Source organism: Oncorhynchus keta, chromosome 32 (genome assembly GCF_023373465.1).
Source record: "Oncorhynchus keta strain PuntledgeMale-10-30-2019 chromosome 32, Oket_V2, whole genome shotgun sequence".
NCBI lineage: Eukaryota > Metazoa > Chordata > Actinopteri > Salmoniformes > Salmonidae > Oncorhynchus > Oncorhynchus keta.
In genome coordinates this window covers 11,421,242-11,448,325 of record NC_068452.1, presented here as the reverse complement: position 1 = coordinate 11,448,325, position 27,084 = coordinate 11,421,242, and the positions used below count along the sequence as shown (strand labels likewise).

At 40.0% G+C, this 27,084-nt stretch overlaps 3 protein-coding genes and 1 non-coding gene across 5 annotated transcripts in view; 1 reads left to right on the top strand and 3 right to left on the bottom strand.

Annotated features, from left to right (window-relative positions):
* The window catches only part of LOC127914382 (uncharacterized), a 402,938-nt gene that overhangs the window by 98,661 nt on the left and 277,193 nt on the right, over nucleotides 1-27,084 (bottom strand). The gene's annotated exons all lie outside the window — the stretch shown is intronic.
* LOC118365116 (gastrula zinc finger protein XlCGF17.1-like) overlaps nucleotides 1-27,084 on the bottom strand; it is a 148,289-nt gene that overhangs the window by 94,062 nt on the left and 27,143 nt on the right. The gene's annotated exons all lie outside the window — the stretch shown is intronic.
* Nucleotides 7,922-27,084, bottom strand: part of LOC118365091 (zinc finger protein 501-like) — a 289,246-nt gene continuing 270,083 nt past the window's right edge. The window contains exons 1-2 of one of the 2 annotated variants that reach the window (XM_052490223.1): nucleotides 16,877-17,437; nucleotides 7,922-9,883 (exon numbers count right to left, since the gene is read on the bottom strand). In XM_052490223.1, coding sequence (XP_052346183.1) covers nucleotides 8,910-9,883; nucleotides 16,877-17,168 — 1,266 coding nt within the window. In that variant the 5' untranslated portion in view covers nucleotides 17,169-17,437 and the 3' untranslated portion in view covers nucleotides 7,922-8,909. Of the gene's footprint in view, nucleotides 9,884-16,876; nucleotides 17,438-27,084 lie in introns of those variants that run through there. The other variant, XM_052490222.1, reaches the window with a different exon arrangement.
* Nucleotides 14,696-14,768, top strand: trnak-uuu (transfer RNA lysine (anticodon UUU)). The gene has a single exon. It is a non-coding gene; the product is annotated as a tRNA-Lys (tRNA).

The window sequence follows — 27,084 nt, the reverse complement described above, 5'->3', positions numbered from 1 at the left end:
TAGAAAACCCTTTGCAATTATGTTAGCACAGCTGAAAAGGTTTGTGCTGATTTAACAAAGCTTTTGTAAACAGTGTGTGGGCCTTCTTGTTCTTTATCAAAGCTTTTGTAAACAGTGTTGTTGCATAACAATCAGGCAGTAGAACAACAATAATCATCACCCTCTTGACCAATCTTCCCTCCCCTTAACATTGGGCTTGATTCAGACCCTGACAGTATACCAGGTGGACAATGGGTTTGATTCAGACCCTGTCAGTGTGCCACCAGGTGGACATTGGGGTTGATTCAGACCCTGTCAGTGTGCCGCCAGGTGGACATTGGGGTTGATTCAGACCCTGCCAGTGTACCAGGTGGACATTGGGTTTGATTCAGACCCTGTCAGTGTACCAGGTGGACATTGGGTTTGATTCAGACCCTGCCCGCAGGGCCAGAAATGTATTCCAAGGTCTGTAACTTATAACCACAGAACCACCCCAGACCTTTCATGCATGACTAAAAACACCTAAGTATTCGATTTACTGCCATGGTCTAGTATGTCACCGCCTCAATGACACCATTCACAATGCTGGCTGAGGTACGAGTAAAAGATGACATATTATTTCCTAACCATTCACAAAAAAGACTTACTCCTTAATCAACTAGTCTCTCACTGTTCAACCAGAATAACATGAGTTGTGTCCAGAAATCATTAATTATCATGTTGCTCTCGTGAAATGAACAAAATATTTCACAATCATTACCACTACTGAAATTCACATAGAATACATAGAATAATTACAAGGATCATATTTCTCAGTTGCATTGACCTGCAGACATCAGACACGCCTTTCCCGTATGCACGTGTGACTGAAAATTAACCAAATCACATGGATTTATGCTATGATGAAAGCAGGGGAAGCTACTCCATTGTTGAGGAAAGCAGGGGAAGCTACTCCATTATTGATGAAAGCAGGGGAAGCTACTCCATTATTGATGAAAGATACTCCATTGTTGAGGGGGAAGCTGCTCCATTGTTGAGGAAAGCAGGGCAAGCTACTCCATTATTGATGAAAGCAGTTGAGGAAAGCTACTCCATTATTGATGAAAGCAGGGCTACTCCATTGTTGAGGAAAGCTAAGCTCCCATTGTTGAGGAAAGCAGGGGAAGCTACTCCATTGTTGATGAAAGCAGGGAAGCTACTCCATTATTGATGAAAGCAGTGATGAAAGCAGGGAAGCTACTCCATTGTTGAGGAAAGCAGGGGAAGCTACTCCATTATTGATGAAAGCAGGGGAAGCTACTCCATTATTGATGAAAGCAGGGGAAGCTACTCCATTGTTGAGGAAAGCAGGGGAAGATACTCCATTGTTGATGAAAGCAGGGGAAGCTACTCCATTGTTGATGAAAGCAGGGGAAGCTACTCCATTGTTGAGGAAAGCAGGGGAAGCTACTCCATTGTTGAGGAAGCTGGAAGAGTCACTACAGACCCTGGTTCAAATCCAGGCTATTTCATAACAGGCCGTGATTGGGAGTCCCATAGGGCAGCGCACAATTGGCCCAGCATCGTCTGGGTTTGGGTTTGTCCGGGGCAGGCCGTCGATGTAAATAAGAATTTGTTCTTAACTGACATGCCGAGTTAAATAAAGGTTAAATATATTTTTAAAATGTAGCTGCATTACACCGTTACAATGGCTGTGCTGCCATCCTGTTAGAAGGTAACAGATTATTTTATTACAATGGTTAAATTGGATTTTCATTGTGTTCAATGGTGTTATTTTCCCCCGAGTGGAGCTTTCTGGTACTTAGAAAGACTACGCAAACAGGAAGTAGAGAATTTGTTCTGCACGCATAAAAGCAGCTACAAACAACGCTCCGGTTCAGGTCTTTCAATGTAGTTATTTCTTGTCACGCTTCAGCGAGAGGAGGATGCAGTTTATGGAGTGGAAGAGGAGGAGGAGGAGGAGGAGGAGGAGGAGGAGGAGGGAGAGATGACTGTTACATTGAAAAAGGAGGAGGAGGAAGAAGAGGAGGAAACTGGATACCTGGTCCCGGTTTCTCAAACGCTTCTTAAGGCATCCAATGGTTCTAACGATGAATTTAGCCGTAAGAAGGTTTTGAGAAGGTTTTGAGAAACTTCTTTATAAGAAGGGGGAAGCAACTGACCTTGGCAACTGGCGGCCATTGACCATGCTGTGCGTAGATTACAAGATTCTTGCAAAGGTTTTAGCAGACCGGTTGCGCACAGCCCTTCCCTATGTCGTCCATGAGGATCAGACGTGCGGGGTAGAGGGCCGCTCAATAAGATGGAACCTTACAGTTGATCAGGGACTCCATCGCCTGGGTTGAAGATAGAGGGCTGCCTTTAATGGTAGCAGCGCTAGATCAGGCGAAAGCCTTTGATCGCGTGAATAGATCTTTTCTATTCAGGGTGTTAGGTAGATTAGGATTTGGGGAGAAGTTTATAGGATGGATCCATACTTTATATGTCGGAGCGGGGTGTCGAGTTAGTGTAAATAGTCACTTAGGTGACGTTTTTGACCTCTCGTCTGGGGTCAGGCAGGGATGCCCACTCTCGGCTCTCCTCTTCGTTCTGTACATGGAGCCTCTGGGGGCTGCCATTAGGGCAGACACAGGGGTGGAGGGCTTGTTGATCCCTGGGAGCAGTGGGCTGCGTGTTAAGATGACGCAGTACGCCGACGACACTTCCTTGCTGTTGTGCAAGGACTCGTGCCTGACAAGGTCCCTTGCCATCTTTGGGGATTTCACCCGAGCGTCGGGAGCAGTTCTGAACCATGCAAAGTCTTCCGTCAAGTTTTTCGGAAGATGGCGCGGTAGAACGGATGTGCCTGGGGGGTTATCTCTCTGTGAGGGGGCCCTGAGGATTCTCGGGGTCCATTTTGAGACCTCCGGCTCAGCGACGCTAAACTGGAACATGCGTATCGCAGTGGTACAGAGGAAGCTAGCAATGTGGAAAGCTAGGTATTTGTCTTTTATGGGCAAAGTCCTGGTCCTAAAGGTGGATGTGTTGCCGTCTCTTTTGTATTTGGCGTACATCTACCCATTGCCGGCTTGTCTGAGGAGGCCTCTAGTGAGGCTTGTTTCAGTTTATGTGGAGTGGCAGGTGCGAGTGGGTCGCCAGGGCACGCATGATCTGTCCCATCGGGGAGGGAGGTAGGGGGGTACCACATTTCCCCCTCAAGCTGGACACAATTTTTGTTTCTTTCTTGTTAACGGAGCTTGCTCAGCCAGTGATACACCCGTCCGGTTACCTCCTGCGGGTGTTTTTCTCGTATCAGGCGAGACGCATAATGGTGTGGTCTAACGCGGGTCCTCGGCGGAGCAGCTGCCGTGGCACTTCGGTCATGCGGCCAAGTGGCTGCGTGCGCACCCTGAGGTTGAAGTTGCCCGAGTAGGTTTAGATCACAGGCACCTGTACGAGGAGGTCAGAAAGGCAGGGAGTCCGGCGCCTGTAGTGGGCATCTCGGAAGTGGTCTGGGAGGGAGTGCAGGCGCGGGGTCTGGATAACAGGCTCAAGGACCTGAATTGGTTGAGCCTTCATAAGTGTTTGCCGGTACGTTCCATCTTGTACCGGTATAATTTGGTGCAATCCCCCACCTGTCTAAGATCCTCTTGTGGCAGGGAGGAGACTGTGCGCCATGTCTTTTGGGACTGTGCCTTTGCCGGAGTAGTATGGGCTAGGGCACGGGTGTTGTTAGGTTTGGTAAAGGGGATTTTGTATTGACGTGGGCCAGGTTAGAGAGGGGTGTAGGGAGAGCGAGAGGGACAGATAGGGACAGGTTTCTGCTCTGGCTTCTCATGAGTCTCTTTAAACGGGGGCTGTGGGAAGCAAGGCAGAACATGGTGAAGACAGGGAGAGATTGGGGGGTGGAAGGGATAGTGAGGAGGGTGGAAGGAGATTTGAGGGGGAGGATGAAGAGGGAGGAGACGAAGTGGGGGCAGCATGCTGCTCGGGAGAGGTGGAAGGGGGGATTAGGGCTGGGTGTCATTTAGATTTGTAAGAGGATAGATTAGGGATGGGGAGATAGGGAGAGGTATTTTGTAGGGTGACGGGGAGGGAAGATGCTCCCCTGAGGTTTTGTTTGGGGTTTATGTTTAGTTTAATTAGTTTATTTAAAATACCATTATTTGTGTATGTATGTAAATTATGAGTTGTAAAGAATGAATGGTATTGAAGATAATAAATTATTTTTTGTAACTCCTTTTTGGTTTACTTCCTGTCTTTAAGTTTGTTGTGGGTTTTTCCTTTGTTTGCCTCTTCTTGGGCAGATTTAGTGGATCTCATAATGGGTTTCTTTTTGGTCCCAGTTGTTGTTACAAGTCAACTTTCAGTGGACACTGAGAGTAAGATTTTGTTATAATACTTTCACTGCATTAATTGGTGGTTTTATGCAACAGAATAGAGGGTTCTTAGAACTATTGTGTCTGTTCTACTGAGGATGGGCCTCTGGGAGGAAACACTGACAGGAGATTTACAGTGTCTTTTGGGTGATGAAACCTTAAAGAGACCACATTCCAGAGTATGAGTTAATTTTTCTGTTCTATATGGCACCAGGGAGAGATGACCCCAGGGCCAGACCCTTGTCTCTACACAAAGAGGACTGTTTTTGTAGCAGATACTTATAATTCTCAGCAGACAGTATCTTTCATTCCAATCTTAATCTTGTGACCCGTTCTATACATATGTTTGTCATGTAGATTGAAAGGGGTGTATTTTGGCTGTGAAAGGCCTTTTTACTTTTGTCGTGGCTCTCAACGAATCATCTGGGGGTGATTTGTTGACCAGCCATCCTTATCATAGAGCACTCAATTGATTCACTTTATATGTGTGTTGTATTGACCTGATCCCTTAATAAGTGAATAAAGATTTAGTTTAAGAATAACTGACTTGTGTTTTAAATTTCTCTCCTCATTTACTTTAAAGAAATGAACTACCACATTTGGCGATGAGGATGTATGATATGATAAATTGTGTGTATAATGATTACTAGAGATTTGATGGAAGTAATACTGGGAAAAGAATTAGATACATTTTAAACAACCCATATGTAGAGAAATGTAGGTTTTGAGTTGGTATCTTTAATGGATAATTTGATACAGATGAGGTTTCAGCATTATTCAAGTCTACAAAGTCTGGGCAGTTGTTTCAAACTGGAGTGTGTCCACTTTAGGTTAAGTTACGATTTAAAGAAAAAATGCTTATTCTCCGTTCAGGTACTACGTTTGAAATAAAACTGAAAATGTGTGTGTGTGGGAAGGGGGTTCTTCCCAGTATGAGGAGTTGCTATTGTAACGGTATTGCTTCTGTCCCTCTCCTCACCCCTACCTGGGCTCGAACCACAGATCCACTGCACACATCGACAACAGCCACCCTCGAGGCATCGTTACCCATCGCTCCACAAAAGCCGCGACCTTTGCAGAGCAGCTTCAAGGTCTCAGAGCGAGTGACGTCACCGATTGAAACGCTGTTAGCGCGCACCCCGCTAACTAGCTACCCACTTCACATTGGTTACACTATTTTTTTAATTAACCTTTTTCCATAAAGTTAGTGAACCAAGGTGGCTGACTAGCTGTTGATATTGAAGAAGCGTTCCGTGCACAAGATTATACGTCAGTGACAGAATCACCTGAAAGACGCACGTTAACTAGTTAATTATCACAAAAGTGAGAACTGCTCTAGATTGGAAACTTGCGTTAATGAGTGTAAAGCCATGTTGGCTTTATGGAAACGATATACAATACATGGGAAAGAATATAGTTCAGGGAAATAATCCAAACCTAGTTGTGCCTAGTTAGGACATAACCTTATCTAGCTAGATAACGGTACTGTACTGTAGCTCATACAACGTAGACGGTCAAACCCGGCTTTCTAATATTTACGGTAATTAGCTATAGTAACGTTATGGAAGATAATCACAGAAAACCATCATTGTATTCGTTATTCCTTATTAGTATGTTATATTATTATTATTATATATAAATTATGTCGAGACATATTCAGAGTCAAACATCAACCCAAACTTAACATGTTTAACTTGTTGTCGCATCCAAACTTGTCACCATCGTTTTCAGTTGTAATTGCGAAGTTCCTGGAAGAAGTCCAGCAATAAAATAAGTTCCTCGATGAACCCACATTCGAACAAGTTCTTTGAATAACCTTTTGGGGCTGTTTTTCATTGACCAAGAACCCCACGGTTCTTAGGGGATCCGAGATTAACTCCAGTTGAACTCTTCATTTTTAGAGTTGTCGTCGGCTCTATTTACTCTCAGATTCAAAACATGATTATTAGCATCATAGATCATGTCAGCTGCTGCTGCTCCAATACAGTATGAGGTGAGACGGTGAACTGATGTTGAACTGGGCAGACAGCTGCTGCTGCTCCAATACAGTATGAGGTGAGACGGTGAACTGATGTTGAATCATAATGATTAAGTTCAATAAAATGAATTAGTGAAACGGTTAAAAAATAGTACATGGCATATTAAATATATCAGGCTTTGGTCATCATATAGAAACGTCATGGAATGTTGTACATCATATTAGCATCAACATACATTATTGTTTCATTCAATTTCACATAATAAGGATATTTAATATTTTCAAGTTCAGAAGTCAGAACCCATCACCTGCTATGTAAGAGACAGAAGAATCCACAATGGTCAATGCTATCCGGGATCCTTGGGACATCCCTACCCTAAACCCTACCTTAACCCCTTTAAATGTCAACTTCAACGGGCTAGTGACGTCCCAAGGATCTGAAAAAACATGATCTAAGTGATTAATAGTTGGTATTCAGCAGTCATAAAGCCTTATTTACTTTAATGAACTACTAAAATAGTGATTTTGTCAGACAGCAGCTCTACACTTTTTTGACTGACTGATCCATTTATCCTTCCATCCCTCCTCAGCCCTCCTCTCCTCTGAAGACCCAGTGAGGGTGAAGCTCAGTCAGAGAGCTGTTGAGGGACTGGTTAGGAAGATCACTTCTACAGCCAGAGAGGTGAGGTCACACATGGTTTAGATGGTAAATATTTATGTCGCCTTAACGGTTCATCACGTCAGCAAAAGGTAATATGTTCCATCATCCATGTTTATTTACATTAGTGCAAATTGTCTGATATTGGTGTAATCTCTCATCCCTTTTGGCTGTATGAATGTTAATTTCCTCTCAGGCACACATATTTGTTCTTTGATATTATGAAGGTAATTTGTGTAGAATTTACTTTTCTCCACATCTCTTTACACTGCTTATGCATATTTGGTGGCCTGACTGTGTCCAGACTATGTCAAAGGCCCATCCTGTTAGATCTGAACCTAATGGAGCTTAGAATGATCGGATGACAGGAATCACATTTTGGTTGCCAGGTGTAACTGAGGCCATAGATGCTCCATATCTATTAATTTGTGTGTTTTATATAATATGACTAAATATATTTATTTCTGTGTTGCAGGGGCAGTCAAGAATTGGAAGCCCCTGGTAGAGCCGGTGGTGATGTTTATCACTCCACCACACCTTCAGCAGGCTGGAAAAGTGAGATAGATCTGCTTGATCCATTTGTTAGTTTCAGTTTTAAGTAGTTGAATCCTTTAACATATTGTTGATTTCAACATTTTTCAGGTTCAACAAATGCACTGGGTTGGTTGAAAAGTGATACTAAAATGACAAACCATAGTGGAAGACATACTGTATTTACACTAAGATGGACCAAGATATGTGTTGCTTTGGGACATATTTGTTCATTGGTTTGAAGAGAGTCAGTTGACTGATGTTAACTGACTTGCCAAGTTAAAGGTTAAATAAATGATTAAGTCTGTTGATTGTCAGTCATTGGGTTAATTTTTTTTGCAATATGTTCAAATCAACCTTTATTTATACAGCACATTTCAGACATGAATGCAACACAATGGTTTCACAGGAAAAAACTAAAATAAACAAATATTTAATACACAAACATAAGGGGATAAAAAAACAGAATAACTGAAAAACTAAACTGGAAGACTAATGAACATTCAAACAAAAGAAAAACCCACACCAAACTTAAAGACAGGAAGCAAACCAAAAAGGTGGAGCAACTAAAGGTGTTGACTCCACATCTATCAAGACAACTGGAGCACTGGGCCAGACACTCTTAAATAGAACCTGGACCAGCTCAGGTGAAACACCTTCCCACTAACGAGATGGAGAAGCCAGCAAAGAGCTGTTGCATTACCAACACACTGTTTGATATCTATGTCCATCTTCTCAAGGGTCTGTTTCACAAGGTCCACAAAGTACTGTCCAATCGATGACTCACAGTCAATGACCACAATGAGTCTGTGACATATCGCAGAACTACTGCACACTGATCTTTGGATGTTAAATCCTGTGTTGTGTCCATTCGTATTGAGAACATCCCTGCCTTTCTCACTTCAACAGCAACTGTCTGCTGAATCAACATTCTGATGGCTTCAATTACTTTAAATCAAATCAAATTTATTTATATAGCCCTTCGTACATCAGCTGATATCTCAAAGTGCTGTACAGAAACCCAGCCTAAAACCCCAAACAGCAAGCAATGCAGGTGTAGAAGCACGGTGGATAGGAAAAACTCCCAAAACCTAGGAAGAAACCTAGAGAGGAACCAGGCTATGTGAAATCCTCTCAACTAAAACCAAACGTGTACTGGACATTGGGCATAGTCTTCTTTTCAACATCTTTTCAATTACATTTTGCTAGGATGGGATAGCCCAATGTCAAAACACAGTTTTAACGTGTCCAAATCAATAGAACAGGGGACAAACGTTTAGGGTTCTACATTGTGACATCATTAAAATACTCCTACTACAATGTATAAACATTCTACATTGTGACATTATTTAATTGATATCAGGAAACAACTGATCGTTTATCAGAGTATCCACATCGATCACAGCTATAAGGTTTCTCTCCTGTGTGTTCTCTGGTGTATCTTCAGATAGCCAGATGTACCAAAACTCTTCCCACATTGATCACAGCAAAAATATTTATCTCCTGTGTGTGTTCTCTGGTGCCTCTTCAGATAGCCAATTGATACAAAATTCTTCCCACATTGAGTACAGCCATAAGCTGTCTCCTCTGTGTGTGTTCTCTTGTGTGATTTCAGGCCACCTGACTGAGTAAAACTCTTCCCACATTGAGTACAGCTATAAGGTTTTTCTCCTGTGTGTGTTCTTTGGTGTGATATCAGGCTGGTTGACTGAGTAAAACTCTTCCCACATTGAGTACAGCTATAAGGTTTATCTCCTGTGTGTGTTCTCTGGTGTGATTTTAAACAACCTGAAGTACCAAAACTCTTTCCACAGTCAGGGCAGCTAAAAGGTTTCTCTCCTGTGTGTGTTCTCTGATGTTTAGTCAGACTGCCAGCTTTAGTAAAACTATTCCCACATTGATCACAGCTATAAGGTTTATCTCCTGTGTGTGTTCTCTGGTGTGATTTTAAACATCCTGAAGTACCAAAACTCTTTCCACAGTCAGAGCAGCTAAAAGGTTTCTCTCCTGTGTGGATTCTCTGGTGAATTTTAATGCCTGATGCTGTGGTGAATCTCTTCCCACATTGAGCACAGCTATAAGGTTTCTCTCCTGTGTGGATTCTCTGGTGAATTTTAATGCCTGATGAGGTGGTGAATCTCTTCCCACATTGAGCACAGCTATAAGGTTTGTCTCCTGTATGGATTCTCTGATGTCTTTTGAGGTCTGCTGAGGAGGTGAATCTCTTCCCACAGTCAGAGCAGCGGTGAGTTCTCTTCCCTGTGGGTCTCTGCTGGTGTTTCTTGAGGTGTTCTGATCTGGAGGAACTCTTCTCTGCCTCGTCAGCATCATGAGGTTGTTGAGGCTCCCCAGAGGATCCATGATAGTCCCGTCTCTCTCCTGTGTGAACAAAAAAAGTCAGACAAATGGTTAAAGGCCCACAACAGCGGAAATCCACTAGAAAAAGGTGATGCCCAGAGCATAACCATGATTTTGTATAACAATTGTCGTCTGTAATGAATGCTAAAATCATTTGACAATTGTCTTAAGACAGTCAAGTGAGCAACAATAGTCCTATTTTGTCTTGTTTACACATTAATAATAACATTGATGATTGTAGGCTAGAAAAAAGTCATTACAGTTGCTGAATCCCTAAGCAGTGTGCCAGGCGCATTTGGTCTCCAATACAGGCCCCTTTCTGTGTTTGCTAACAATTGCGGCACGAGGGCAATGCACAAACAATTTGGTTGTAGAAACTCCTCCCTGCTAATGAGTAAACCGATAGTTATGGATGTAGTATATCTGGTAATGAGGAAACCCCTAGTTATGGATGTAGTATATCTGGTAATGAGGAAACCACTAGTTATGGATGTAGTATATCTGGTAATGAGGAAACCACTAGTTATGGATGTAGTATATCTGGTAATGAGGAAACCACTAGTTATGGACGTAGTATATCTGGTAATGAGGAAACCACTAGTTATGGATGTAGTATATCTGGTAATGAGGAAACCACTAGTTATGGATGTAGTATATCTGGTAATGAGGAAACCACTAGTTATGGATGTAGTATATCTGGTAATGAGGAAACCACTAGTTATGGATGTAGTATATCTGCTAATGAGGAAACCACTAGTTATCGATGAAGTATATCTGCATGGAGCCAAAATGGTGAGCGAAGATTTTAGTTTTCACAATGTATTCTGAATATTACAGTAGAATGTTACCTAACTAAATGGCCTCAATAAGAAAATATCTCTGTGTATTGTACAATAGCCTGTCCATCAAGGAACAATTCTCTACACATTATGAGCCAAGTATTTCTGTGTCCAAACAGACTAATGACACCCTACTGTAAATCAAGCAGACAATAACAAATTATAAACATTAATTTGTTAGGGATGTTGGATCCAACGTGGAGCACGGCATAACTGTCGTGATGTTTGCATGTCGTGATGTTTGTCATGTGACTGGCATTCAGAAAATGATTTCCTGGATCAGCTGATGATAGTTGAACATGTGACTGTAACTGAACGGCAACAGTATTAAGAATGATGTTTAATTATTGAAGAATCGCATTAATGACAGTATCCATTGGGGTGTTGTCAATAAAGTTAAGGTGACTCTCGATTTACAACCATTGGATTTAGCAAACTGAAATTATTTAGGATTTCTCAAAGTATTTTTTTCTTCACCTCAAAACAGCAAGTAAACAAAGTCTTATTAGAATCAATTACGAATGACAATAGTTGCTCAAAGTATTTAAAATATATTTCCAACTCTCGATAACCACTCATCATTGAAAGGGAAAATGAAATTCTCTGATCCAGTGGAAATGTCATAAAATCCCCGATGACTTTTTATTCTTTGCACAAATAGCCTAGAGCTGTGTCAGTACAAAACTGACTTGAGCGGGAATCTTGAGGGCCCAGAATATTTTATACAGTGTTGCAAGCTTACTATTGCTAGTTTTGGATGACCCAGTTGATACAATGTTTCAAGTTGGTTGTAGACAGGCCAAGTGCATCCAATAATGTGATTTATAAAGGACATTTATTTTTAACGGGATATTTAACTGCAGGCTGCAATGTTTTTATTTGCTTTATTTATGTTTACAATAAAAAATGACCTTTAGATTTGTATAATTTTCATTTAGATAGTTGATTTTATTAAACACATGGGGTGTGTCTATATATGAAAAAATACACGTTATAACATTTTACCCAATCGTTTGGTAGAATGAACAGACGACTGACTCTTGGTTGACCAAGATATATTTTAGTTGGCGACAGCACTAGAACATGACTTTGGGTCTGCCGAGTGGTGCAGCGGTCAAAGGCACTGCAACTCAGAGCTTGCGGCGTCACTACAGACACCCTGGTTTGAATCACACAGTTCAGGCAACTTCCCTTTTTCCACATTTTGTTTTGGTAGTCTTATTCTAATAATTATTACAATTAAAATAAATCCTCATTAATCTACACAAAATAGACAAAAATGAAAACAGGTTTTTAGAAATGTTTGCTCATTTATTAAAAATGAAAGAAAAATACCTTGTTTACATAAGTATTCAGACCCTTTGCTATGAGACTTCAGGTGAATCCTGTTTCCATTAATCATCCTTGAGATGTATCTACAACTTGAGTGGAGTCCACCTGTGGTAAATTTAGTTGATTGGACATGATTTGGAAGGCACACACCTGTCTATATAAGGTCTGTTGTGGAATGATCAGAATTAGTTGGGTAACATAGATAAGATGTTTTATTTTCATGATATGCTTATGAGTTATTTCTCATAAGAATGTATTTTGTTGTACTATAGTGGTGGCCATTGGCAGTTATTTGTTCTATGTCAAAACTAAGTTGCATGGGCCGCAGAGAGGGGAGAGGTCAAGGGGTCATCATGTGTAAACATATATTTTCTGTGTGGCAGAGACTCCCTACTTTTCTCACCGGGGAAAGGAGGGTGGCAGTGTCTGGAATCATTCTATTCTCCCTCTTTGTTGACCTATAGGGTCACTCTCCTCTCCATGAGTTTGTCCAGGATTGGTTCTATTTAGAATTGGTTCTATCTAAATCACAATTTGATATATATCATAGGGTGGGGGTAATGTCTTGGTACCATTTTGTACCAAGGACGAGATAAGAGCTTTGTTTAGGAGACCAAACTGAAGGATAATTTATAGCCCACCCTGTCTGACTAGGGGATATTCTCTCTGAAGTAAGGTTTTTTCTTTGTAAGTTCCTAAGACCTGTGTTGTCATGTTGTCTAGGAGGGGGTGGATCTTTGCTATAAAGGATCCCATTTGCCATTATGTGGGGGACTCTCAACTTTTCATTAGAGATACTGAACTGTTGAAAGTCAAAATGCTATTGCAAAAGCTTAATTATTATTAAAGGTGAAGATTAAGCATAATTCTGACTCGTGTGTGATTTGCCCTCTCATCAGTTGGTAATTAAGGAAATTTCCACGACAGGTCCCACAGTTGACAGTGCATGTTAGAGCAAAAACCAAGCGATGAGGTTGAACGAATTGTCCGTAGAGCTCCAAGACAAGATTGTGTCAAGGCACAAATATGGGGAAGGGTGCCAAAAATGTCTGCAGCATTGAAGGTCCCCAAGAACACAGTGGCCTCCAACATTCTTAAATGGAAGAAGTTTAAAGCAAACTAAGAGCTCCAAAGTTCCTCTGTGGAGATGGAAGAACTTTCCAGAAGGACAACCATCCCTGCAGCACTCCACCAATCAGACCTTGATGATAGAGTGGTCAGGTGGAAACCACTCCTCCTCGTTTGCTAGTAAAACTGCCCTACCCTGGCACATGACAGCCTGCTCGGAGTTTGCCAAAATGCACCCCTCAAGGACTCTCAGACCATGAGAAGTATCCCTTCTTTCTTTTCTCTCCAAAACTCTTGAACGTTGGCCTGAATGCCATCCAAATCAGTCAGTTTCATGTCTGGAGACTGCTCTTCTCTGTAAACCTCCGGCTAAAGCCATCCCTCCTCTGCTCTCATCCTTCTAGATGGAACCATCAGATCATGGTCGGCATCTCCGGTAGCATCATGCTGGTGGGGATCTTTTTCAGCAGCACCACTGGGACTCTGGGCCCTCTCCTAGACCAAGTCACTTGGCTCTGTCATAACCTCACATGGTCTCTCCTATCATTGCTATGCAGAAATACAATTAACGATGACCAGGTGGCAAAGTGCATGTCTGGCAGACATATCAGTGTGGATGACCACCACCTCAAGCTGATGAAAGACCTGCTCTTCCTCCCGGGGAGAGTGCACAGGACAACTCCATTGAGAGCGCTAAGAACCTTGGGCCTGGAAACACCCTGGTTCACTAACATCAAGGCGGTGGCCCGTTCCTGTAATGCACAACATCCGGACAACGACCTCCTAATCCAGGCACTATCTCCCGTCTGGACTGCAAGACAACACAGGAGTGGCTTCCCAGGACAAGGCTCTCTGAATGTGCCTTGTGAGGGGAACGGCACTGGGCTCTGATCAGAGAGCCCGGACTTGAGCCCGATCTAAAACACACTCTGGAGAGACTTGAGAAGATAGCTGTGCCCCCCCCTTAAAAGATGATGCACTTTGTAAAGTGGCCCACTGGATGTCATAAGGTGAATGCAACTTGACAGAGCTAGCTAAATGAGGATCTGCAGAATTATGAAAATGGATGGGACAAACTCCACAAATGCAGGTGTGCCAAATAAATGAGCTAAATTAAAGTTTTTAAAAACTAATTTAAACTCCCTGTTCGAAGACTGATTTAAGTCTGTCAATCACACAGCATCATCTGATTTAGGAATTTGCAGTGAGCCAGGCTTTTGTGAGAAACAATTGTCATCTAAAGCAGCATTGGTTTGGTCGTTTTCATGCAAGATTTGTACTGTAAAGCCACATTGGTACTTGTGCTGATTCATTGACTTCGCTTTGTAAAGGCAGCTATTGCACACATAAGAACCCTGACCACAACGTGATTTGAACACGCAAACTTCTGATGTGGAGTCAGCTGTGCAACCGATGCGCCACAAGGTCTGGGATAAATTGCTTTTTTGAAGGGTTGCCTAGTTCAGATTTCATTGATTGTATCATTTGGAATGGAGGCCTGGTTCTCTGGGGAAATGTACCATCTGACAATGCCCCCTCGTCAGTCCGTGCCTCTGCCCGGCAGGTTAGGTGTATGAAAATAAGCAAATTTAGAGCTTGGATAGTTCAGTCAGTAGAGCATCAGGCTTTTAATCTGAGGGTCCAGGGTTCAAGTCCCTGTTTGGGCTTTGCTTCAATCTTCACCCTCCTTCAGTAGGCAGTCTTTCTATACTTTAATTTCCTATTACTTTCCATGACATGTTCACCTGTGGACAATACACTCCCAGAGCCAAAACAGCTTAGTCTGAAAACTTTAGGATTTTTAATCTGAACCTCCAGGTTGAACCTTTCTGGCGCAGGCGTTCCGCTAGCAAACCACATCGACAACATCCAGTGTAATTGCAGAGTGCCAAATTCAAAATACAGAAATAGTCATAATAAACATTCACAAAAATACACATGTTATACATTGGTTTAAAGATGAACTTCTTGTTAATCCAGCGTCTTTGTCAGATTTCAAAGAGGCTTTATGGTGAAAGCATACCATGCGCTTATCTGAGGACAGCGCCTCGCTTACAAAAGCATACAAACATTTTCCAACCAAATAGAGGAGTCACGAAAGTCAGTAATAGCGATAAAATTAATCACTTACCTTTGAAGATCTTCATCTGGTTGCAGTCACAAGAGTCCCAGCTACACAATAAATGTTTGTTTTGTTCAATAAAGTCCCTCATTATCTCCCTAAAACTCTATTTTGTTGGCGCGTTATGTTCAGTAATCCACAGGCTCAAAGGCGGTCAAAACAGGCAGACTAATACATCCTAATTGTACCGGTAAAGTTTGTTGAAACATGTCAAACGATGTTTATAATTCATCTTCAGGATGTCGGTTGTCTAAATAATCGATAATATTTCAATATTCAATAATAAGGGAAAAAAACAAAGGGCGCGCACCAGACGTCAAAATACTGCCCCCAAGCCATAAGAATTTAATCAAATTTAGAATAAGGCTTTAAAGTAACAAAATGTGGAGAAAGGCAATTTGGAATACTTTCCAAATGCACTGTATACAGCAACACCTCACACATAAGCATTTCTGCCTTTTCTGTCTGTTCTGTAGATGTTATATCCCTATATTGCTACTGCTGTATCAAAGGAATTATCTCAGTGAGTTTCAGAGATGAACAGTACAGTGCATTCCAAATCCAATAGTGAGGCAAGTTAACAAAAACTTTTTCTAATAAAAACTATTCCAGAAAATGTTTCTAAGCTAATTCTCACGAAAATCCCTTTTTAAAGTCAGGGTATGAGTCGAGAAACATGCCTATTTTCCTTGAAAGTACGTAATGTTATGATTGCAAAGATACTCAATATTACAGAGAACAAGTTAATTATCTCACATATTTGAAAATATTTGCAATGTTTTGCTTCTTGTTCAAGGAGGGTAATTCATGCCAATGTTCTTTTCTTTAAGCTGTTAATACAAATCGAAAGGAGTTTCCAATATCCTAATTTCTGAAAGTATTTCTGGTGATAGCAAGTGATACACAAGCTAGATCTATTTGAAACATTGCCATCCCATTTTGATGTGAAAGAATTTGATATAATTTTGATGTGATATGAAAGTATTAGAAAATATTTTGATGTGATATGAAAGTACAGCGATTTATGTTTCTAGACATGTATCTCAATTGACAATTGATTCATTTAGATGGAATATTTGAATATTTTAGCTGCTAGAGCCAGTCTACCACTGGCAGCAATAAGCAGTAGAAACAATAACAAAGAAAACTCCTTGCCTGTTTCGGTAAAAAACTGAGGGATGGGGCTGGAGAAATGCAACCATCCATGATATCAACATTCTAGTTTTATCCATGTTTTGAGTATATACGGTGTTTGTTTATATTAACTGACGAACATTGGAGGAAAAAAAGCTTATATTTTGGGTTCTGATGGGGTACAACAGTTGAACTAAGTTCACAAGGCATTTATAAGTGAATTCTTCAAGAAACAGGTGGGTACATATCATTAATGTATAAGTCCCAAAATTGATGTAACAACTGCTGATTGCCCCTTTAAGACTACATATTGGGCTAATCTAATAGGAGATATTGAGGACTACAGTATTTCAGGCATTGCCATTGGATGCATTTCATCAATTGTTAACGTTTTGTTGATGGTCCACTCTTGATGTTCTACGCGTTACAGTGTAGCTTCAGCCATTCCGACAGAACAACATTAAAGTGTAGAACCCCTTTACTGCATATTGGTTCAATGATTGCAGAGACGGTACTTACTGGTGTTGAACAGATATCCAACCTCCTCTTTCACTCCAAAAACTGCATCCTCCTCCTCTTTCTCTGCCTCCTCTTCTTTTACTGTAGCATCACCCTCCTCTTTCACTCTGAACGCGTCTTCCTCTTCTTTCACTGAAACGTCTTTCTCTTCTTCTTTCACTGTAACAGCCTCACCCTCTACATGTTTTTGTATTGTAACATCTTTCTCTTCCTCCTCCTCTTTCACCAGAGCTTCTTTCTCCGTCCAGCAGACCGCCTCTTCTTTATCAGGAGAGTAGCTTAGTGAACTCATGGTCGGAGATGTTAGCTAGTTAGCATTAGCAACTAGCCTGGTTCTAAGCTAACTTAGCAAACCAGCTAGCTGACAAACAACGTAAATATATATTTAAATGGGCCAACAAGTACATACGACAGAAGTGTGTTTAATAAACAGCGACTAATATACACCAAAACAGTGTAAAGAGCATGAATGTTGTAGCTATGTTTGCTAGAAAGCTAACACCGGTGTCTGACTAGCTGTTGTTGTTGAAGGAGCGTACCGTCCACTAGATTATTCGTCACACTGGCAGCGTCGCCTGAACGTGGGCAACGCAGTTGAAGAACCAAACGTTTATTTTTCATTTATTTCATAAACGTTTAATTTTATATTAAGTCGTTCAACGAGAAGCGTGTGTTGATCGATTCGTGTTTAATGAGTGAGAATTTAAAACCATATTACACCCAGTACACATTTTAATTAGTGAGAAATTAAAACAAACTTTTCACCCACTACATATTTGCATTGAAGCATAATTCTGACATGGATCATTTTGACCCCAGAGGCATATCTTTTATCATAGCCAAAATGTGGTTTATTCAATTCTATTCAATTTTTCACTACTTTGTCAATCAACTTGTTAGTAAATCTAAATAATGGTTTAGTGTTTCTGTATCAATATGGACTTTTAAATAATTCAAATCCTTTGCAGTCATTTTGACCCCAGGCAAAAGCACCTTTGATAAATAGGACATTTATTTCAAATCAAAATCAAATCACATTTTATTGGTCACATACACGTTTAGCAGATATTATTGCGGGTGTAGCGAAATGCTTGTGTTTCACGCTCTGACAGTGCAGTAATATCTAACAAGTAATATCTAACCATTTCACAACATATACCCAATACACACACATCTAAGTATTTGAATCTAGGTTTCTCTGTAGACATGATCCATCCCACCAAAGGGTGGAGGGGCACCTGTATCGGTGGTTTTGACCAGATAAACACCTGCGGATATAGTGCCTCCCATGTTCTCTCCTAAGATTGGATTTTTCTAGACCATGTGTCACATGACTGTGTACAAAACTGCCAATGGTATACAACTCTACCAGGGGTAGAAAACTCTGCCAGGGGTATACAGCGCATTCGTAATGTATTCAGACCCCTTCACTTTTTCCACATTTTGTTACATTACAGATTTTTTCCCCTCATCAATCTACACACAATACCCCATAATGACATCACAAAATCCCATAATGAAAAAACAAAAATAGGTTTTTAGACATTGTTGCACATATATTTACAGTATTCCGACCCTTTACTGTGAGACTCGAAATTGAGCTCAGATGCATCCTAATTCTATTGATCACCCGTGAGATTTTTCTACAACTTGTTTGGAATCCACCTGTGGTAAATTCAATTGATTGGACACGATTTGGAAAGGCACACACCTGTCTATATATGGTCCCACAGGTAACCAAGCCACGGGGTCAAAGGAATTGTCCGTAGAGCTCTGAGACAGGATTGTGGAGAGGCACAGATCTGGGGAAGGGTACCAAAATATTTCTGCAGCATTGAAGGTCCCCAAGAACACAGTGGCCTCCATCATACATAATGGAATAAGTTTATTATTATTTGAAGTCTTGCATGTCGTCTACTTTGATGCTAATTGTCATTTTCGAATCTGTGAATAAAGGATCCCCATTAGTTCCTGCCAAGGCAGCAGCTACTCTTCCTGGGGTCCAGCAAAATAAAGCCAGTTATACAATTTTAAAAACATTACAATACATTCACAACACACGGTGTGCCCCCAGTCACTTTGTCCTAGAGAGATTTACATGGTTATTTACATGGTTATCAAAACGTCACACCAGGGTGAGCCTAAACTAAACACAGCCCTATGGGGAAAATGAATGGTGGATAAACGATTGGAGCCATTTCTCTGTTTGACCTGTAGTTGTTATGGATATTATGACTCTACAGCGCCCCACAGTGGACGGGTCACAATATGTTCCATTGATAAGGCACACTTTATTTAACCTCCATGTCATCTTGTTTTTACATGGCGTTGTAGATTGTAGTGGTATACAGAACGTATTTTTGATGTTTTCAATATATATTTAATCCTCTTCTCGCTGTCAGAGTCTGGTCTCTCTCCAGGTATTCAACACTGTGCGTTACAGGGAAGACATCCTCCTCCCTCATGTGGTAACCTTCCCTCAGGCTCATCCTGACATGACCCTATAGCATGACAATGCCACCAGCTCGTAAAATACCAATACTGAAGTAGGCCTATGACTTGCGCGCAAATGTAGGCATATAAATGTGCCCATTTGTGGATCTGATAGTATTTCTGATTGGCTTGACGGACCACCACTAATGAGCTGTGGTACTTCTCAAAGTAATGTTTTCTTCACCTCAAACTGTAAAGCAAGCAGTCTGTTTTTACATCCATTGATTGACAATAGTTTCTCAATGTATTGAAAAAAATCTTTCCTATCTGATGACCTCTTATCCCTTGTGCAAATATCCTACATCTGTGTCTGTCCCAAGAAACTGAAGGCCCAGAATCCTTTTTACAATGTTGCAAGTTTGTGTGGACCCAAGTTGTTAGTTGATACAAAATCAAATCAAATCAAATGTATTTATATAGCCCTTCGTACATCAGCTGATATCTCAAAGTGCTGTACAGAAACAGCACTTAAACAGAGAGACCTGAATGACACCTGCATTAAATAAATAAATAAGATCCCTCAATAACCTGAGGTCAGTTTTCACAACATTACATCATTAAAAATAAACTTGGTGACGGTGAGATTTAAAAACAAATGACGTAGAGCTCCAAATCTAATTCCTCAGGGATTGTCTTGATGTCATAATAAGAGCTCTATAATAATAGATAATGTGATGTTTTAGGCTGAGCAGAGCTCTATAATAATAGATAATGTCATGTTTATAGACTGAACAGAGCTCTATAATAATAGATAATGTCATGTGTATAGGCTGAGCAGAGCTCTATAATAATAGATAATGTCATGTTTATAGGCTGAGCAGAGTCCTATAATAATAGATAATGTCATGTTTATAGGCTGAGCAGAGCTCTATAATAATAGATAATGTCATGTGTATAGGCTGAGCAGAGCTCTATAATAATAGATAATGTCATGTTTATAGGCTGAGCAGAGCTCTATAATAATAGATCATGTCATGTTTATAGGCTGAACAGAGCTATTTTATAATAGATAATGTCATGTTTATAGGCTGAGCAGAGCTCTATAATAATAGATAATGTCATGTTTATAGGCTGAACAGAGCTCTTTTATAATAGATAATGTCATGTTTATAGGCTGAGCAGAGCTCTATAATAATAGATAATGTCATGTTTATAGGCTGAACAGAGCTCTTTTATAACAGATAATGTCATGTTTATCGGCTGAGCAGAGTTCTATAATAATAGATCATGTCATGTTTATAGGCTGAGCAGAGCTCTATAATAATAGATAATGTCATGTTTATAGACTGAGCTCTATTATCGATCTATAGCTTGACAACATTCAGCTGTTTTCGTGATATGTATTAACCTAACCCTAACCCTAACACTTACAATATCTATCCTTTTTGGTTACTAAGCAGTTATATCAACATTTAGCAACTACGTTAAACTAGCAACATTAGCAAACTGTTAGCTATATTTCAGAGGTTAAAAGTTGGATATTAAATTAAATGTGTCACGCAGTCTAATTTTACAATATACAGAATGTTGCACAAAATGTGTACATATTACTCTTTTGAAATCTCTATTAACCAACTTAACCAAAACCTAACTTAACTTACATGAATTGCAATGAAAATCGGTGGTCAGCTAGCTAGACGGGTGTATGTAGTCGTAGTTAATATTATTTTTGTTTCTTGTTGACTATTTTAATTGAAAGAAGCCTTATGTATTTTACATTAAAGGGCCAATGCATACGTTTTTAATCTCAACATCAAATAATTTCTGGGTAATGATGAAGTCACTTCCTGGTTTTGTCTTCAAAGATGTCCACTGTCTGGGTGTTCACTCCCCCCACAGGTGACAATAGCAACACACATCACCCCCAAGGGTTACTATAGCAACACACCCCCCCCAAGGGTTACTATAGCAACACACATCACCCCCCACGGTTTACTATAGCAACACACATCACCCCCCACTGGTTACTATAGCAACACACATCACCCTCCATGGGTTACTATAGCAACATACATCACCCCCACGGGTATACACATCTTACAGTGTAGTTATCAATTCCTACATTAAATAATAACATATTCAAGCATAAACATTCAGCAGAATGCTGCTTTAAAAACACGCACCAGTTCAACAATAGTTTGTGCTCCTGTTTTTAAGACAATACTTACTGGTTTTAATCAGATCACCTGTCTCCTCCTCCTGTTCTTCATTCTCCTCTTTCAATGTGACAGTCATCTCCTCTTCCTCCTCTTTCACTCCAAAAACTGCATCCTCCTCCTCTTTCACTCTGAGCGCGTCTTCCTCTTCTTTCACTGAAACATCTTTCTCTTCTTCTTTCACTGTAACAGCCTCAGCCTCTACTTCTTGTTTTACTGTCACATCATCCTCTTCTTCCTTCTCCTCTTTCACAACAATGTTCAGCCCCAGAGCTTCTTTCTCCGTCCAGCAGACACCCTCTTCTTTAACAGGAGGGGTGTAGTTTAGAGACCCCATGGTCGGTGATGTTAGCCAACTAACCTAGCTAGTTAGCGACTAGCCTAGTGATATGCTAATTTATCAAGCCAGCTACCGTTACCTGACAAAACGGAAATATGACATTAAATTGGGAAACTAGTTATATGACAGAATTATGCTTAAAATAAAGAGGAAAATATACACCGAAGCAGTCCGAACAGTTTGAATGTATCGGCTAGGAAGCTACCGAGGTGGCTGACTAGATTTTTTATTTTATTTTTTATTTTATTGTGACAAGAGATGAAAAGAATCTGCCCACTCCATCAAGCAATGGGGACAACAACACAGGGCATTCACGGGACCTCATGGAACCATGGACCATGCACCTGCAGAAACTGGACAACGGGGGGAAGCAGAGGAGATACCTATCATAGACTTCTCCCAGCTGACGCTTGACATACCCCCTACGCCACCTCCAGTGGTAGAAACAACCAGCTGGTATGATTGAGTGGAATCAGCCAACAGTAACACGGAACCAGCAATGTGAGAGTCAGTAGTGCATGACCTTGAACGGTAATAATAGGAAGCTTCCGTTTAACACACAGGCCTAAGATTACGTAGGTCTACAGCCCCAGTGGGAACTTCCCCTTTAAAAAGATATATAAAGAGAACAGAGATCATAAGACAGTATGATCCTCACTAACATATGAAACAGACTTCATATGGAGAATCATCATAGGTAAATTTACTATTGCACTATACGCTTTTTGATAGAGTAAAACAATATTTTGGGAACCGGATAATTGTGCTTAAGTACTTATTGGGTCATACTCTGAAGAAGCTGGTTGAATCTTGTGAACCCGACTGAGTCTCCGAAAAACAGAGGTCTAACCACCTCTTGATCAAATAGACAAAGCGGGCGTTCGCATTTTTGACACCAGAAACCAGAGGTGACTAGCAATTCAAGGAAAAACAGCCAAGTACCAGTTACCATATATTGCGTCTATGCACAGAGTTGGAAGTGAATAGTATTAGGATATACACTTTTTGTTAGACTAGAACAATATTTTGAGAGCTGGATATTTTTGCTTAAGTACTTATTGGGTCATACTCTGAAGAAGCTGGTTGAATCTTGTGAACCCGACTGAGTCTCCGAAAAATAGAGGTCTAATCACCTCTTGATCACATAGACAAAGCGGGCGTTCGCATTTTTGACACCAGAGACCAGAGGTGATTAGCAATTCAAGGAAAAATAGCCAAGTACCAGTTACAATATATTGAGTCCATACACAGAGTTGGAAGTGTATAGAGATAGTGGAATTCGGAATCTAGCGTCATAGCTGTAAGAATAACGATTACGGGAAAGTGACAAAGGGGCTGAGCATTTAAGGTAATTGAACTATTTTTGCTATTTAGTCAATATGGTTAGAAGTGTTAACGCATTTAACGTTTTTCAATATTATCTGGCATAGCTTAAAGCATTAAGGATTGATTGAGTATTATTGTTGTATTGAGAAACTGTATAACCATTGAATTGTAATAATGTGTATAAGACAGAGTGACTTAATAAAAGCTTGAAACTTTGACAACTAGGCCAGACTAACGATCTGGAGAGCAAACGCCTTTGACACTCTCACTGAACAGAAAGTGACCCTGGTTATAGGTTAAAGTGATTGCACTAAAGAATATTTCATTGTGTGGACAATAATATATTTTTAAGAAAGTCAAAACATATACCAATACTAGTTTCCGAGTGACTACTAGCTGACGAGCATAATAACTACTAGGAGTTGTTATTAGGTATTGATATATACATGGGTAAAGATCACTTGAGGGTAAGGAAATATAGGAGGAATCCATAACGCTTAATAATATTTAAATAGGAGTATATCTATCCAAGGCCTCATACTAGACCGGACAATAAGGGAGTGACAACGTGAACGAAGGAACAAACCCAACTCACGCGAAGGGCCATTACGAATAAATAGAAGGGTTGGTAGGGCCGCACGGCAAGGCCCTTGTTACACCGAAGTAACTAAAAGTCCCAAAGTACTCTGCCCAGCCAGAGGACGGAGTAGTAGAGGCTTTTGCTGCAGGCATTGGGCAAAAGTCAGCACCGTGACATTATTTATTTTTATTAACAACAAATCAATACATAAAGCACACGAGGGAACACAAGCATACATAGATTACAAACAATGGACAATCGAGCTAGGGGGTACAATATCACATTACAATTACACAAGGACCTTAAGGGACATGCATATACTTACAATTCTAACAGCTTTTTTGTTAGTAGAGCATTTAACCGTCTTAAAATACAGTTCAATTTCTTTTTGTAGGATACGAAAATGTGGTTTTCTGTTTGTAAATTTACATTTGTGTATATGAAATTTGGCCAAAAGAATAATGAAATTAATTACATAAAAATGATTCCGCTTATTTCTATTGTATGTAAAGAATCCAAACAGTACATCTCTCCACAATAGTGTAAAATCTTCATAAATGTGTTCAATTATAAACCTACTGATGTCTTGCCACGGTTTTCTTACATGCATACAATGCCAAAAAAGATGCACAACTGTTTCTGGGTGGTCATTACAAAAGGAGCAATTTGAGTTGATGTTTTCCTTAAACTTCTTCATATAGTGGTTGGCAGGATAATATTTATGAATAATTTTAAAGGAAACTTCCTTAATTTTGTTAACAAGTAGGTATGTTTGTGGCAATATCCAAACTTTTTTCCAACAGATATTATCAATAAATCCATTCCAATAAGGCATGACATAAGGTATAATAGATACAACATCCTGCTGAAACAAGGATCGTATCGCTCTGTTGTTGAATGGACCAAAAGAGAAACAAATCTTTCCTACTGATGAGTCAACAGGGTCAATAGAAGGTAGGCTCTGAGGGTCAGGTCTTGACATGTTCCTGAATAACATAGCAACACCTGAGGGAATGGCATCTAAAACAATTGCAAAATCTTTAGGTGTTACAGGGACCTTGTAAAGTGATAAGAATTCTTTATAACTGAGTAAAAGACCCTCTGCATTTACCAGTTGGCTCACCAATAGGATATTATTTCTGAACCAATATTCTAAAAACAGAGAAGTATTTTTATACAATATATCCCGATTATTCCATATGTAATATCTGTGTGGAGAAAAATTGTGTTTATAAATTAAGGACCATGACAAGAAAACCTGCCGATGAAAAGCAGAAAGTTTCACTGGAACTTTGTCAATATTATAATTGCAAAACAACATGAAGTTAAGGCCACCAAAAGTAGAGAAGACATGATGAGGAATACAATTCCAGATAGAAGTGGGTCTTCTTAGGAATTGTTTTATACAATTGATCTTGAAAGTATTATTTAAAGTAGTAAAATCCAGAAAATTCAGACCACCATTCTCATAAGTGTTCATTACAACAGTTTTCCTAATGTAATGGGTACGGTTTCTCCAAAGAAAGTTGAAAAGCATCTGGTCTATCTCCTTGCTTATTTTACGGTCAAGATATAAAGATAGAGCACCATATGTTAGTTTAGAGATACCTTCAGCCTTGGTTATTAGGACTCTACCTTTTAAAGATAAGTCCCTCTGTAGCCATTGATTTAGTTTCTTCTGGTTTTTTTTAATAAGAGGGTTAAAATTTAGTAAGCCTCTAGACTTCTGATCCTTTGTAATGGTTATGCCTAAAATGTAAGTTCTTCTTTTACTGGAATACCATAATATGAAGGTGTCACACAATCTTTGAAGCCATAGTTCACCAATGTTAAGAAATAGACCAGACGCTTTGGAAAAGGATTGTATCACATTGATCGATATGGGAATTTGGTTAGCGTCTTTCAGAAAAAGTGTAGTATCGTCAGCCAGCTGGCTTATAATAATTTCTTTACCAGATATGGAAATAAATACCTTGTACAGGGCTATTATTTAAAGAATTTGCAAGAAGTTGGGTGATTAATAAAAACAGGTACGGAGAGATAGGACAACCTTGCCTAATTCCTCTCTTTAACTCAAATCTAGGTGAGGTGCCATAATTCAATTTGATAGAGCTGTTACCATTTGCATAGAGAGTCTTAATAGCCTTACAGAAAAAATCTCCAAAGCCAAGTCTCTCAAGGGAGTGGAAGAGAAACTGATGCTCTACTGTGTCAAATGCTTTATAAAAATCTAAAAATAATATGAAGCTATCCTCAGTTATTAGGTCTGAGTAGTCAAGTAGCTCCCTTCCTATTTGAAGTCTTTTTAGAGAGTATTAAAAACAATGTTCTCCCTCCTACAATGAGTCAGGGGTTAATAACACTGATACCTATGCCTAAAAAAGAAGTGCTGCTCATCGATAACTGGCGTCCAATTTGTCTTCTTAATAATGACTATAAGATATTAGCCTCACTACTTGCAAAAATAATTAAAGAAGTTCTGGATGCAATCATTGATGAAACACAGTCTGGCTTCATGAGGAACAGACATATTTCTAACAATGTCAGGTGGCTGACTAGATGTTGTTGTAGAAGAGTGCCGTCCACGAGATTATATGTCATGCTGATCCCGTCGCCGGAAAGACGCGCATCGCCTGAAAGACGCTGTTGACTGGAGTGGGAAACGCAGAAAAATGTTTATGTTATTTCCAGGCAAAAAGTGCATTTTCAAATGTATTTCATTAAATAATAATATAATAGTCAGACAACTGCAGATTTGTAATAAGTATGAATTTTAAAGCTACTTCTAAATTATGCCAACCCAACAGATGTTTCTACTACAGGGAATATTGACCAATGAGGTGGGTCTTTCCACATTCTACCAACCCAACAGATGTTTTTACTATGAAGCAACGCTTTCAGGTTGATTAAAGTTTAATTCCCAAATAGCCTATACAGGTTTGGTCATTATCAGGTGTTGGAGCGTTGAAAGATGATGCACAACAATGGTTTCTTCCAGGAAACAACGACTCCAATAACCACCGCGGTCTAAATAACTGTAAAGTACGTCACCATCGAAACGTCTACCGCTACAATCGACCTGTTCACAAAACATGGGTATTGGGATGTGACCTCATTGATCTGCCAGTAAGATATGTTTACATGGGATCTGACCTCATTGATCTGTCAGTAAGCTATGTTTACATGGGTATTGGGATCTCAGCTATAGTATAATCCAAGATCCAAGATGGCATAGCAGTTCAGACGTCTTTTGTCCTCGTCTTGTCGTGTCCCGTATATATATATATTTAAAACTTTTTTCACATATATTTTT